Source organism: Microtus pennsylvanicus, chromosome 10 (genome assembly GCF_037038515.1).
Source record: "Microtus pennsylvanicus isolate mMicPen1 chromosome 10, mMicPen1.hap1, whole genome shotgun sequence".
Classification (NCBI taxonomy): Eukaryota; Metazoa; Chordata; class Mammalia; order Rodentia; family Cricetidae; genus Microtus; species Microtus pennsylvanicus.
In genome coordinates, this window is record NC_134588.1 from 94,718,358 (window position 1) to 94,733,297 (window position 14,940).

A 14,940-nucleotide genomic window follows, 5' to 3' on the forward strand; every position below is an offset into this window, starting at 1 on the left:
GCGGGAGCACTTGTTTAATCAGAGCCCTGCTTCTAGCTGCCCATGGACATAGATGGCCTCACGGACGGACGTGAATGCTGCAAAAGCCAGCTGCTTGTCCAGCCATCTCACTCTTCCAAGGAGCAATTCCCACATTAGCTGAAGCAGTCTCCAGCTACTGGTACTGAGAAGCAAGGCAGGATGGAGTGACCTTTTTCTTTTCCTTATGCCACTCCAAGGAGATGCCCTGTAGGCTCTGGTTCCACATGGGATTTCTAATGTCAGTAACTTTCTTCCTGCCTTCCAATACCTTGAAGTAGAAGGAAAACTGCTGTGATTCCCCATCCCCTCTGTCTTGCGGTACTGGAGCTGAACCTAGGGCCTGGTGCATGCTACGCAAGTGCTCTACCACTGGGGCATCATCCTTAGCCCTTTCTCCTCCAACTGTGTGCTCTTCTATCAGGATACCTCCTGGATCACGGGCTGTGATTACCTGGGCCAGCTAAAGCGAATCGTTGCCACTACAGAGAGGACCATTATCGTCTGGGATTATAAAGCTCAAGGGAGCAGCCAGGTACTGTGCAGAGAGAAGTGATGGAAACAAGAGGCTGCGTGTTGAACCCCTGTAAGGATGTGAGCCCAGCCACTGTGTAATGAGTAACTGTTGGAACTGGAGGGAAGTTACTAAGTAACCACTTAAGATGGAGTTCAGCATCAGCACCAGGTCATGAAAGGGGAATGCAGTTTTCTTCTAGAGTTTCATTAGGCTCTCATTTTGGTTTCAGTTTTGAGAAGGAAAAGGTAATTCTTTTAGTTTCTGCTGTTGCTGTTGGGTTTTAGTTTCTTGTTATTTTCTGAGATTGGGTGGTAGTCTCCCCACACCCCTTATTCTCTGCTCTTTACTGGTCCTCGTGGCTCCAGGCATTCTCCTGCTACCACAGCAAACTCATTTGCCCTTTTATATTCTTCTACACATCCAAGCATTATCTTTTTGATTATGCTTGTTATCAAGGGCAAAGCCTTTCCCCTCAGCCCAGCATCCTTAGGAAGAGCATACTGTATAAAGTCTTATAGGATTGGAGCTGACTCAGAAACCTTTTCTCAGAAGGCTAACCCCGGGTCCTGGACTTTGTGTTGTTTTTTATTCAGGTTCTCCTGTTTGCACACTTGATTTTTAACTCAAGGAAGCCTCTTCTTTATCTCTAGTCCCTCCTGATTCACTCCTTCGTGCCTGCTCCCTAGGTGGGACAGCTGGATACCAAGGCCATCTTTGCCCCCTGCTGGCTTCCAGCTGTAACCTTGGAAAGGCATTGCAGCTCTTTGTGCTGCACACAGTGGCTCAGGGCTGCTGGGGAGAACACAACCCTCAGGACACCATCACAGACGAGAACCTGCAGGCTCAGCTGAGCCATCTGCGGTTCCTGCTGACCTTTGTCTCGGCCTTGCCAGCTTGTCCTTGTGTTCTTCACAATATTCAGCCCTTTTCCTATTCTCCTCAGGCTCCCCCCTCCCTCCTGCTGTAGTCTTGCTTCCTCTTCTCTCTCTTTCCTTCCCCTCCTCTCCCTCCTTCTCTCCATCTCTGAACACCCTTGTATCTGACACCTCCATTTCCTGTCTTGGTGAGACAAGGCCTTGCAGTTGTTCCCCTCTCTGCCCTCTTTTACATTGATCTTCTACTCTGGAGCTCCTTCCCCTCTATTTCCTCTTTCTCTTTCCAGCAGTTTAAGTCCCAGATCAAAGGTCACCCCCCCACACACACACTACCACCTCTGCCCATGGGACATAAACAGTACTGGCCTAATATGGGCTCCATCTCACTCTCTGTCCTCCCTTCTTGCAGGGTAGCTTCCACAGGGTGGGAAGCTTTGTTGTGCTCATCTTGTCCAGCCCTTCCTGGAACAATGTTTGTGCTTAGTTAGTGCTCACTACACATTAGTTGGTGGCTCGGGGAGCCTCTAAATATATCAATGCTCACCCATTCTAAAAAAAAATGGAAAAAATAGCAAAAATTTTCATCTACCATTTTTCTATCTTAGGACAGTAAGTTCTCTAAAAGCAAGAATAACTGCCTAGCTTAGTGACCCCCCTTAATAATACAGAATCGGCTTGCAAGTACTTGTTGGATAGTTATAGATAGTCGTGGATGGTAGAATACTTTTCTCCTGATAATTCTGTACAAAATTCAAGAGCTTACCAAGCATGGTTGTGGCTTCAACCTGGCTTCAGCCTCCAGCATTCCATAAACTAGGCATGGTAGGCAGCAACATAGATCCCAGCACTTTGAAGGAAGAAGCAGGCGTGTGTGTGTGTGTGTGTGTGTGTGTGTGTGTGTGTGTGTGTTACGATCACTCTAGAATACATGAGGCCAGCTCAGTATTTCCAAACAGTCAAGAGAAGGCATTCATAGTTGCAATTCCTGAGATCCCAAACTCACCCAGGCCGAGAGAGTAGCTCTACTTCTTTTCTGGGTTCACAGCTTTAACTTCTATTTGGTAAATTTTTGCCTACATTTTCCAAGTTCCTCTATCACTATAGGATCTAAAATGAGAAACAACACAGAAATTTCTCCGCCAACCTGTGGGTGTGTGCGTGGATGCACACACATAGATGAGTGCATGTGCATGTATGTGTGTCTCTGGTTGTGTGTCTGTGTGTCTCTGTGTGTCTGTGTCTCTCTGTATGTGTGTCTCTGGTTGTGTGTCTGTGTCTCTCTGTGTGTCTGTATGTGTGTCTCTGTTTGTGCATCTGTGTCTCTGTGTGTGTCTGTGTCTGTATGTGTGTCTCTGTTTGTGTGTCTGTAAGATGCTGGGGTTGGACCTCGGCACCACCTGCACACTAAACAGGTGCTCTGCTACTTGCTTCTGAGCTAAAACCCCAACCGTGTGCAGCAGTTAGAGTGTATCTCACTTCACAACACTCCTGTGCTTCCAGGAGCACTATTTTGTCATCAAGCCCATGGACCACTGCCTGCTGTGCGTGTGCGTGGTGCCCCTCCCTGACCAGCTCTGCAGAGATGACATCCTCCTGGGAGATGACGGGGGGTTTGTGAACAGGTTCACTGTAAACAGCGATGACTTTGGATTAAAGCAGGCAAAAACAAAGAAGAAATTACAGACCCAGATCCTAGACTCCAAGAACTTTAAAAGGTAAGGACATCACGTGAATAATCCTCCCTTTGCTCTAACAATTGTGGACATCGTTCAGTTCTATAGGCATTGAGTGAAATGAGATGCAAGACCCACAGTACTTTTCAGAGTTAAAGCCGACTAATCTAGGCTTGGAGGGTCATACCTATAGACCCAGTATGGAAGCAGAGGCAGAGGAATCATGAGTTTGAGACTAGCCTAGACTATATTGAACTCCAGGTTAGCATGGGCTACATAGCAAGACTGTTTCAGTACATTTAAAAATGAAAGAAGACATACTTCTCATCTCAAGAAACTTCCAAGAAAATGAGGAAAGCATAATTAGTAACTGAAATTCAAGTGTTGTTGGCTATTAAAATCTATAGGTATCTGATAGACTGAGATAAACTAAAAAGTGACATTATGAAGAAACAGCAAAATGTATATTTTTGTGTATTTATGATTACTTCCTGGCAACTGAATAAGAAACTTTCTATACATAAAAGCAATAGATACAGTTTTTTTTTTAAAGAAAATAATTTGATAGCTTTGACTGTCTGCCAAATTAAGTTTCCAAGACTTCAAAAGAGTAAATTTAAAAACTGAAACATACTGCAATAAATATTTGTTGCAAATATGAGAGACAAGGAGTTAGTATTCCTTCATTGAGCTCAGCATTCAATTAAAAACATCCTCCTGGGCTGAAGAGATGGCTCAATAGTTAGGAGCATGTACTGCTCTTGCAGAGGACCGTGACCAAGGTGCCCATGCTGAGCAGCCCACAAATGCCTCTAATTTCAGCTCCAGAGGACCTGACTCCTTCTGGCCTCAGTTGGCACCTGCACCCACATGCACTGGCACATAGACATACACACTTATTATTATTTTAGTACTTATGTACACTCATGAATCATCTATTCATGACCTTTCCTCAGTACGATTGTTGCTGCATTGAATTGAGATTAGACATGTTGCTGGAACTCTAATAACACAGTCAGGAAGACCGCTCCATTTCATGCCCCCTCTATCTGGGCTGTGTTTTATCTGTTTTATATCTGTCCCTGTGTGGTGTGCTGCCCTGAACACTATGGGTTCCTTATTTCATTCATGACAGGCACAGATAATAGAACCTTTTCCCCACTAAGAGGTGGGCCACTTGCCTGAAAGGTCCTCGGTCCATGGTCAGTTCCTCCACTCATTAGATGGGTATGTCAGAAATGAGAATGGGACGGGGTGGGATGAATTATAAGCCAGGAAGGATAGTTAAATTTTGTAACCATCATAAAAGTTATACTGAAGTTGACATCCGCAGGATTTGTTCATTTTGAGTCAGTAAGGACATGGCCAGAAAACACTGACATATGGAACACTGTACAAATCAGAGAACTCACCAATATCAAGAGTTCACAATTAAACAAAATCTAGGACAGGGGGGGAAAAACGCCTCTCCTCTAGAGTATTCCCTTCCATGCTGCACAACGCTCTGGAGTCTCAAATGTGTCTGTTCAAATAGAAGCCACATGATGCCCATTGTGCTAAACCCATGTGGATGCTCAGAATTTTTTCATTAAAGTAAGACTAAGATGGCCAAAATTACACTGAGATCCTCCTAAATTGTCCTTTTCTGATTAGTTTCCTTTTTTGTCATTGTGACAAAATATCTGAGAGATTAAGTTAAGGAAGGCAGGGTTTATTCTGCCCCTGGGTTTAGAATGGGTACAGCCCGTCATGATGAGGCATGCATGGTGGATGTATTCTGCCCCTGGGTTTAGAAGGGGTGCAGCCCATGATAATGAGGCACGCATGGTGGCAGGACCATAAGCTTGTCACATGTCTGCTGTCAGGGTCACGGATACTGATGTTCATGCTTTTATGCCTGGATGCCAGCCCATGGAACGATGTCACCCACATTCAGGGTGGTTCCTCCTTCCTCAACTAAACTTCTTTTCACATCGCATCTAGAGGTTTGTTTCCTAAGTGATTCTAAATCTAATCAAATTGAGTCACACCTTTGATTCTGAAGTCATAGCTCAAGATTTAACAAGAGCCTTGTAAAGTTATTTTTTTTTTACACTTTAAATATGCTAGACGAAGACCAGTGGAACTGCTGAACATGGTGTGATGCGGAGGGCTGCAGCGCACCTGTAGACTTAGCGGAGTTCACAGTTACAGCCTGATCCAAACCGAGTGAGATGCTAAACAGAAGAAAAGATGTGTCTAACGTAACAACCCCCCCCTTTCATTCCCAGTGTCAAGAGGAAGTTGCATAATGACTGGGTTATGAAAATCAGATACATTCCAGCTCTCAATTGCTTCGGATCCTGCTCCTTAGACAGTGTTCATTCATTGGTTTTGGAATCCTTGAAGAGACTTGAGGACAATTTGTAAGTACAACCGTGTATCTACATGAGCATTCCGGGACCCTCAGCAGTCTTAAAATGATAGGCCCACCGCAACCTTATAATGTTCAGAGTAGTTTTCAGAAATATCAGAAGTTAGTTGTCCCCTTGGGGTGGCAGGGCTAATTAGACTTTTGGGTAAAGCAAAAGTCCGTCCTATACATGTAAATATGATACATGCTCTTCACAGGAGGCAAACCCAACTGTTGTTTAGTGGGGACTTGGGACACAGCCCAGCTGGAGCACATGCCTAGCATTAGTGAGACCCTGGCTTCTATTCCCAGCACTCCAAAGAATCGTTTATTGGTCTAATGTATTGTAATAAGTCGATAGACCTGTATCTATACTTTAAACATTATTTTATTGGTAAAAGTTTACACTTCAGAATTGTCTTAGGTAGCCAGCAAACTATGCTTATAATCTGTATGTAGCCAATCATATTTTATCTATCATAAGCACACCAACTGGTGTTCTCATAGAACTGTGAGTTTGAGTAATATCTGACTCATTTTCAATCTGGTTAAATATTTTTAATAACTAGTTATAGCATTTGAATTTTTTAAAACTTTAAGATACTTATAATGGCAGATAAACTTCAAAAACATGCTAAGGGACAGAGGCTTAGCAAAAATTCTGTATATTGTGTAATTCCATTTATTTGACACACCTCAAAGGACAGATTCATAGAGACAAAATGTAGCTTAACTGTTTGCCTAGGGTTGATGGCAGGAACAGGAATCGCAAATGGGCACATGGGAAATTTCTAACGTGGAGTACCTTGTCTTAGTCAGGCTTCTATTGCTGTGATAAAACATCATGACCAAAACCAAGCTGCAGTGGGGAGGTGTTATTGCATCTTAGAGCTTGCAGTCCATCATCCAGGGAAGTCATGATAGGAACCTGGGGGCAGATACTGATGCAGAGGCCGTGGAGGAATACTGTTTACTGGTTTGTTCCACAGAGCTCGCTCAACCCGCTTTCTTATACACCCACAGGACCACTTGCTGCATCAATAACTAGAATAAAAAAAAAGTCCCACAGACTGGGAGTTAGGCAGACTCCCCAAGAGATAACCAGATAGAGAGGGGCTGTTACTAGGTGAACATATCATAGAACTTTCACAGGTATATAATTTATGATACACCGGTATAACAATATGTTGTTTAATAAGTTTTGAATAAGTTTTATACTCGCTAGTTTCATGTAAACTTGACACAAGTTAGAATCAGAATCATGTGGGAAGAGGAAACCTCAATTAAGAAAATGTCCCCCCCCATCTGGGGGCCTGTGGGACACTTTTTTTCTTTCTCTTTTTCCTTCCTCCCTTCCTCCCTTTCTGCCTTCCTTCCTTCCTTTCTTCATTTTGTAGTTGGAAAAGGCTTTTGTTAGGGGTGCCTAATAAAAATATCTACCTAATATTCTATCGAGTTAACTATTTCCTAATAACTTATAAGGAAGAACAACACACTCACACTTTCCCAGAAATCATGCAAGCAAGAGCATAACATAAAATATTTAGTACTGAGAAGAAAAAAGCAAAACCACCCGAAGACAAAGAACAAGCTTGGGATTCTGTGCACATTATTTTTAAAATTACTCTTGAAGTATAAAGAACACCAGCACTTTTAACAGGAGCTCAAAGTGATGCTTGCCCACCAGCCTCTTTCGGGTCAATCTGGGATACATGAGACCCTATCTAAAGTAAATAAATTAATAAAAATAAAGAATTAAAGCTTCCTCAGACAAACAAAAGAAATTTGTTGTGCGTCGGCCTGCTTGCTGGGAATACAAGGAGAAGCTTTTCAAAGCAAGGGAAGATTTGTGTGGGAGATTGGTGTATTCATAAGAAGAAAATTATGAAGAAAAAAAGTTAAAAAGACTTCATTTCCTTAATTTAAGTGATCTAATCAATTGGCATCTGTTACAATGTCAACAACATCGCTGATCATGTGTACACATATATACTCTTGTAAATAAGTAAAAAAGAAAGCAATAAGGGATTATAGAGAAAATTAGTATTGTTTTGTTATTATAAATTACTTATACTACTGTGAATTTGTGTACTATGTATGTCACAAACGGCAGGGCAACCTTAGGAAGAAGAAGAGAAAGGACGGGACTAGAAGGAAATTGTTGATATCCAAAGAAACAAAACAACAGTCATGTACCTTAGTGATGAGAAATCAGCCAAGACATAGACGTGCAGACATTCATAAATATAGAAATTAAAGTAAACAAAGATTGAAAGCATAAAAAGTACAAATCCTTAAGATGTTCAGTGAAAACAAACCAGCAGAAAGGTAGAAAAGGAGTGGAAGACAAAAACAGAAACAAACTACAAGGGCAATGAGTAGAAAATAATAAGCATAGTAGATACAAATCTAGTATCAACAGTCACTTCAAATGTCAATAGTAAATGCCACAGCTAGGAGATAGAGGTTATCTGATGATTAAAAAAATCAAATATATATTGCTTACAGGAAACACATTTTAATATATGTACTTAATATATGTATATATTAATAAATATAAATAAATTAAATTAAAAAACATATAATAGGTGAAAAAGGCCAGTCAGAAATCAAAACATAAACAAAAGCAATCTCCAAGCTAATTTTTAGTGGAGGAATAAAAATAGATAGGAACTTAATAGAAGAACCTATCATATCTCTCAGATGACTGATGACCTTACATTTTCTGTAAAAAAGAAAAATAATTGTAGGCTTCATGAAAGACCCACATTTTGTATTTTTTACTTAGAAGCTAAAAATGCTTATTTTGGTCTATAATATTATCACACTGAGAGATTTAATTTAAAAGCTTCGCTGCATATTAAAAATAATTTTATTCCCTGACACTGAATCAATTTCCATAAATGTCATTTATATGATGTGATTAATTATAGAGTTTTATTTAGTTTCTGTAACACAATTAATTGCTAATGAGTGCATGCTGGCATTTTGCAGAAGTACATTTCTCAAACACAAACTAATTAAGAAATAGATTCAACTCTGTATCCAATTTGATTTTATCCTATGCTATAAATTCATAACATGGCCATAGCCATGGAGAACAACCATGGCTGTGCATTGTGAAACATATGTGCTTCCACCCACAGGATTTGGGTCCTGGAACCCTGGCTAGGGATGATGAGGGAATGAAGACAGGAGCAGCATACAGCCACATGTAAAGTGGGGACCAGGTAGGGTTCTCTAATAGAACCACCACAACCTGGATCCCTAGCACATTTTTCAGTTTACAGCACATGAAGAGGGGTTAGCTAGTTTGGGTAGAGGAGGTCTCTGTAGATGAGCAGTCTTAGGTTATAAACAGCCAGGAGGAGGAAGCTGCCTTTGCTAGTCTTTGTACACATGGATCAGTCCATAAACACTCATACATGGACTCCCAAGAGAAGCTTTGCCATTTTCTTTTAATTCTGAACCAATGAGTAATGATTTTGCTCATTTCCCATGGGCCAATTGGTCCTGGAATCCTTGACAGGCCACACCTATGTCAAGATACACATTTATTCAGAATTTCACTCATTCGGGGTTTCTTCCATTTTCTACACACATGGAATCATAACAGACCCTTGTGGTCCTGTGTAAGACGTACTTTCTCTCATCTAGCTTTCATTTCCAAAGAGAGCAAATTTGGAGACACAATATTACCACTGCTGATAATCCCAGGCCTCTTTGAGGTCATTACAACAAGTGATGTGGCACCCAGAGGCACACTGTGATCCTGTAGGGCAGTTTGTAATCCAAAACATAACCGTCATTCAACAAGTATTTAGCCAACATGTTTCACTCATGACCTTTGCTCTAAGTGCTTTAAATCTAAGTGAAAAATCATCTCTGGACATGAAATCAGGAATATTCTGTAGAACTAGCCCTCATCAACTGAGTGTTCAGGAGTTTGGCAAGCCTTTGTCAAACACAGCCATGGCTAAAAGTTAAATGGTGCAAATTCACAATCCAATTATATTAAAAACAAAGGTAAGACAAATCCTAAGCCCAACTTATTGCCTCCCATTTAGTTTACTATAATCTACAATTAACTTCTTGATTTTTTTCATCTCCAGAAAGTATAAATACCATACAATATAGTTCTGTATCTTTTACCAACTAATGTGCAAGGCTATCATTGCTGGTGTGGAATTAGCTATGATGGGAATAAGATATTTTTGCAGAGTACTGCAGACACCAGTCAGCAATGGCTCTGTCCCAACTTTGGTTGGGACATTTACCAGCACACGGGCACACCAGCACGTAGGTAGACAACCATCTATGTCAAGCAGTGTGCTAAGGACAATGGCATGGTTTATGAATACACAGAAAAGTTCAGAAATGGAAATGATAAGTGGTAGCTTTCTGCAAAGCCCAGAGAGGTAAAGATCTCTTCCAGCATGCGCTAGAATGAAAGAAGAATAGATGAACTCATTTAGCCATGATTTTTATCAACAAGAAAAGTTACAGCAGCCAAAACAAACACATTGCATCTGGATGCTGAGTGATGAGATAAACTAGCTCTTCCTTCTTAAGGAAGATGTTGTATTATTTAGGGTTGTTCCCTATTGTCAATGATAACGTAATAAAGTAGAATAAAAAACTTCATGTTCTAGTTCTGTTTCTGCTGCAGTGGCAAACTTTCTGTATTCTCATAGAGTTCAGAGCCCAGCCTGCGAGATGGTGCTGTCTGCAGTGGGCTTAAGTCCTCCTTCAAAACACTCAAACCAATCTCCACCAGACATGCCCTCAGGCAAATCTGATTAATAATAATTACTCAATTGATTCTAGGTTGTGGCAAGTTGACGTGTAAAGCTAACCAGGACACTTAGCTGCAACAACATTGGCAGGCCCTCAACTTCCGCTTAGACTTAGCTCTTCAGAAACTCCAGCATCAGTGTCTCAAACCTCTGTTCCTTGTTATTGAAGGCTTCAATCTCACTAGAACCACCAAGCAACCCCACTGAACTCTGTTATTCTGTTATATCACATTTCACCGAGCATCTCCCTAATTGCCTTTCCGCACTGCCTATGAGGTTCGGCACATGAGAGCACATCTCATCAGTGGACTTGGCACACACCCCTGACTGCCCACGGTATCTCTCAACCAAATCCCAGCCCCTTTTCTCAGCAGAGCCCCAAGCCTCCGCTCCAGCCTCTCCAGATACTGATCTGTTTCCTCAAATTAGAGCATGGATTAGAAAAAAGTAAGTCGGAAACGGAAGATCAACTGAGAAAGATATGAAAAATTTTTTTAAATTATAAGGATTTGATTTTAACCAGTGGAGGGAGATAAAGAGAGACAAAAGGTTTTTCCCATAATTTTTCAGAACTGATAACCTACAGGAGAAAAGAAATAAATGGGAGAGATCGGTTTTATTTTCTAGATCCTTAGCATTTACTGTATGTCTATTATACACCAAGCCCAATTGCAAGCACTAATGTAGTAGTATACAAAAAACATTGCAGGGGATTCCCTGCTGTTGCCCTTGGTTACCCCACAGGCAGAAGGTGAGTCCCTGTTGCTGAAGACACCATGCTTTTACTTCAGAAACAGGGCCCAGATGTCCCTAAACTAAAACCTACCTACCTGAACGCCTCCTCTCTGAGGACTAGCTTTCATGGTGCTATGCAAACTTCTAAAGGAGGGCAGTTAACATTGTTACCCAGCTAAACCACCGGTGAATCACAGCAATGGCCAGCATGGCACTATAGCCCTAAGAGTGCAATAGTAGCTCACACACTGTGGACAGTACCCAACAGCTCTTTAATTTAACCTAAAGGCTGATGGGAGAAAGCCCATGAGACCTCGACCCTACACAAAGAGCTAGAAGCAACTAAGAGATGCTGAGAATAGGAAACATAGTAATCCCTGGGGACAAGCACACCAATTGGTTATCCAATACCAAATGGTGAGCTCCCAAAACACGCAGACAAATAACGTTATGCAGACTGTAACAAGTTGTATTGAGAAATATTTATGCACATACATAGATATATGTAATGACAATTAGTGTAAAAAGAGACCATGAATTTGAAAGAGAGAAAGGAGGCCTATACACAGAAGGTTTGGAGAAAGAAAAGGAAAAGAAGAAACAATCTAATTATATTATAATCTCAGGCTAGCCGATGGTAGTGCACACCTTTAATCCTAGCACTCAGGAGGCAGAAACAGGAACTCTCTATGAGTTCGATGCCAGCCTAGTCTACAGAGAGAGTTCTAGAACCAGATCCAAAGCTACAGAGAAAGCCTGCCTCACAAAAAAGAAATATCAGTCTCAAAAATAAAAGAAATATTTTAAAAAGACTAACTCTTGGAGCTCATGCTCTTGTGGGAAAGGCAGATGGCCAAACAATGTTAACTAAGTGACAGAAACGAAGTAGCATTGGGGTGGAGGGTAATGGGAGGCAATGTTTTGACAGGGTGATCAGGAGAGACTGTTCTTAGGAGATACTTGCTTAAGCAGATATCTTTATGATTGGGGGACTTACTTTTGCAAAGATTTAGACAGAGGGTTTTTTTTGTTGTTTTTTGGCTTTTTTTAAACTGTCTTTTTTCATTTTATATACCAATCCCAGTTCCCATCCCCTCCTCTCCTCGCATTCCTTCCACCTTCCTCCCCAACCCCCCCATCCACTCCTCAGAGAGTATAAGGCATATTTCTCTGAGGAAGGACTAAGGTCCTCCTATATGTAGGCTGAACAAGGTATTTCTCCAAAGACAATGGGTTTCAAAAAGTCAGTACAAGTAGTAGCAATAAATCATGGTCTCATTGTCAGTGGCCCCTCAGTCTGCCCCAGCAATACAACTGTTACCCACATTCAGAGGGACTAGTTTGGTCCTTTGCTGGTTCCTTTCCTGTCCGACTGGAGTTGGTGAGCTCCCATTAGCTCAGGTAGACTGTTTCAGTGAATGTCCCCATCATGGTCTTGACCTCTTTGCTCATATTCTCACTCCTCCACTCTTCAACTGGACTTTGGGAGCTCAGTCCAGTGCTCTGATGTGGGTCTCTGCCTCTGTTTCCATCAGTTGCTGTCATCCACCATGATCAAATTGGTTTCATCCCAGAGATGCAGGGCTGGTTCAACATTCGAAAATTTATCAATGTAATCCATCATATAAATAATCTGGAAGAAAAAATGTGGTCACTTAATTGGTTGCTGAAAAAGCATTTGACAAAATCCAACACCCCTCCTGATAAAGGTTTTGGAGAGGTCATGGATACAAGGAAATTACCTAAATATAATAAAAGCAATATACAGCAAGCCAACAGCCAACATCAAATTAAATGGAGAGAAACTCAAAGCGATTCCACTAAAATCAGGAACAAGACAAAGCTTTCCACTCTCTCCATATTTCTTCAACATAGTTTGTTGAAATAAGGGCGGCGGGGCTGCGTCCCCGGCACCCAGCCGCCCACACGGCTAGCTTTACCCGAAATAATTACAAGGAAACTGTATTCTTTTAAACACCGCTTGGCCCATTATATCTAGCCTTTTCTCGGCTAACTCTCGCACCTGGACTAGCCCATTTCTATTAATCTGTGTAGCCCACAAGCTGGCTTACCAGGAATGATCTTAACCTGCATCTGCCTGGAGTGGGAGAATCATGGCGACTCACTGACTCAGCTTCTTTCTCCCAGCCTTCTGTTCTGTTTACTCCACCCACCTATGTTTTAACCTATGAGGGCCAAGCAGTTTCTTTATTACTTAACCAATGAAATCAACAGATTGATATATGACACTCCCACATCAATAGTTCTTGAAGCTTTGGCAAAAGCAATAAGACAACAAAAGGAGATCAAGAAGATTCAAATAGGAAAGGAAGAAGTCAATCTTTTCTCTTTTTCTTATTTCTCTTTTCAGAAATCTAAGATTAATCTTAGTAGAAATATATTACCATTTTGAATAGATTATTTGGCAGCAGCAGATAGTATCCCTCAGACCTGGTCTTTAAATGTTTTAAACAGAGTAGCTGCAAAGTTACACCCTCCAAGCAACTGGTGCACTGTGGTGTTTGCTGCAAAGAGCGTTTGTTTCACAATAGTCAGGAGTTTGTCTTCCAGATGGATCCTGAACTTCCTAGCATTTACTGTCTCTCTTGGAATTTTGTAGGTGGTGGTTAAATCTCTGCTGATTACAGCTAGAGTCAGGAAGCAGGGAGATAAAAATATTCAGACAATCTCAGCAAACAAGGCTCCTTGATTCATCAGGTGCTCCAGAAACCTCTGAGCTGCTTGCTCCTCTCTCTCTCTCTCTCTCTCTCTCTCTCTCTCTCTCTCTCTCTCTCTTTCTAAATCTAGATGCTGAAGAGGTTTCTCAAGTGATGCTGTGAGCATGTTTTCCTGGGCTGCCATGGCCATGGGGGAGCCATCACAAGAGCACAGCAAGCGCAAAGTTGGATTCCTCCATTCCGAGTGCAACATGCTCCTATTTCTGCAATTTCCTATGATGAGGCTTCAGATGAAACTGCAGCTAGACAAATACATAATTGGTCAGCTGTTAAAAATAGGAGTCAGCACATCTCCCAAAAGGGCAGGAAAGGAAACTCTCAAAAAATTTTAATTCCAGAAATGATTAGCATAGTGCTTAAAATTTTGTGCAGAGCTTTCAGGAACTGAGCTATGTTCCAGGAAGCTGATGGCAGTCTGCAATTAATTGCCACATAGCATGCTGTCCTGGTGTAGCATATACGCTGAGCCTCTAACTCCTGCACAGCCTGGCAGTTTCAACAGGTGAGCGAGCAACCACTGAACAGTACCTTTTCTTAGTTGCTCACTTGAGAGGAAAGATGACAGTATTGTTCCATAAGCTCGCTATTGAATGGGATGGTTCCGGTTTCTGTCCCGGCACTCATCCCATGACTGTTGGTGGAATTTAGCCTTAGTTTTCCCCTCCATGAATGGCAATGAAGGCATTTACAGGCGTAAAGTCATTTTGATTAACTGTTGTGAAGGACTTGGTTTGATTCCTGGAACTCTGAGTGCTCAATAGACTTCTCCTCCTTTCTCCTGTTAACCTAAGAACTAAGGTACTAAAATAAAAAACATCTTTAAAAGTTAAAATTGAATACCGTCATAGTCCTGTACTGGTTCGGGCTTCATGTTCCCAGATCTCAAGCACGAATCAGAAAATAAATTGCCCAAGGGCCAAATCTAGTGGGCTAGCAGCATTCATAGCAGCAGCAAACTAAGAATGATTTTTACATTTTAAAATATTTAGTCTGTTTTCCATTGCTGTTACAAGTACCTGGGATCAATATAAAAGAAAAATGGGCTATTATGGCTTGCAATTTTGGAAGTTTCAGTCCGTGAGGGTTTGGTCCTGTTACTTTTGGACTTGCTATACCATACCATGGTGGCAGGAGTCTGTGGCGGGGAGGCACACAGTGGAGGAACCTGTTCACTCACCTAATGGCCGTCATGAAGC

At 41.6% G+C, this 14,940-nt stretch overlaps 1 protein-coding gene across 1 annotated transcript in view; it reads left to right on the top strand.

Moving 5' to 3' along the window:
• Positions 1-14,940, top strand: part of Wdr64 (WD repeat domain 64) — an 89,814-nt gene that overhangs the window by 20,222 nt on the left and 54,652 nt on the right. Inside the window, exons 6-8 of the mRNA XM_075987578.1 lie at positions 443-553; positions 2,911-3,125; positions 5,354-5,488. Of these exons, the coding sequence (XP_075843693.1) occupies positions 443-553; positions 2,911-3,125; positions 5,354-5,488 (461 nt within the window). The remainder of the gene's footprint in view (positions 1-442; positions 554-2,910; positions 3,126-5,353; positions 5,489-14,940) is intronic.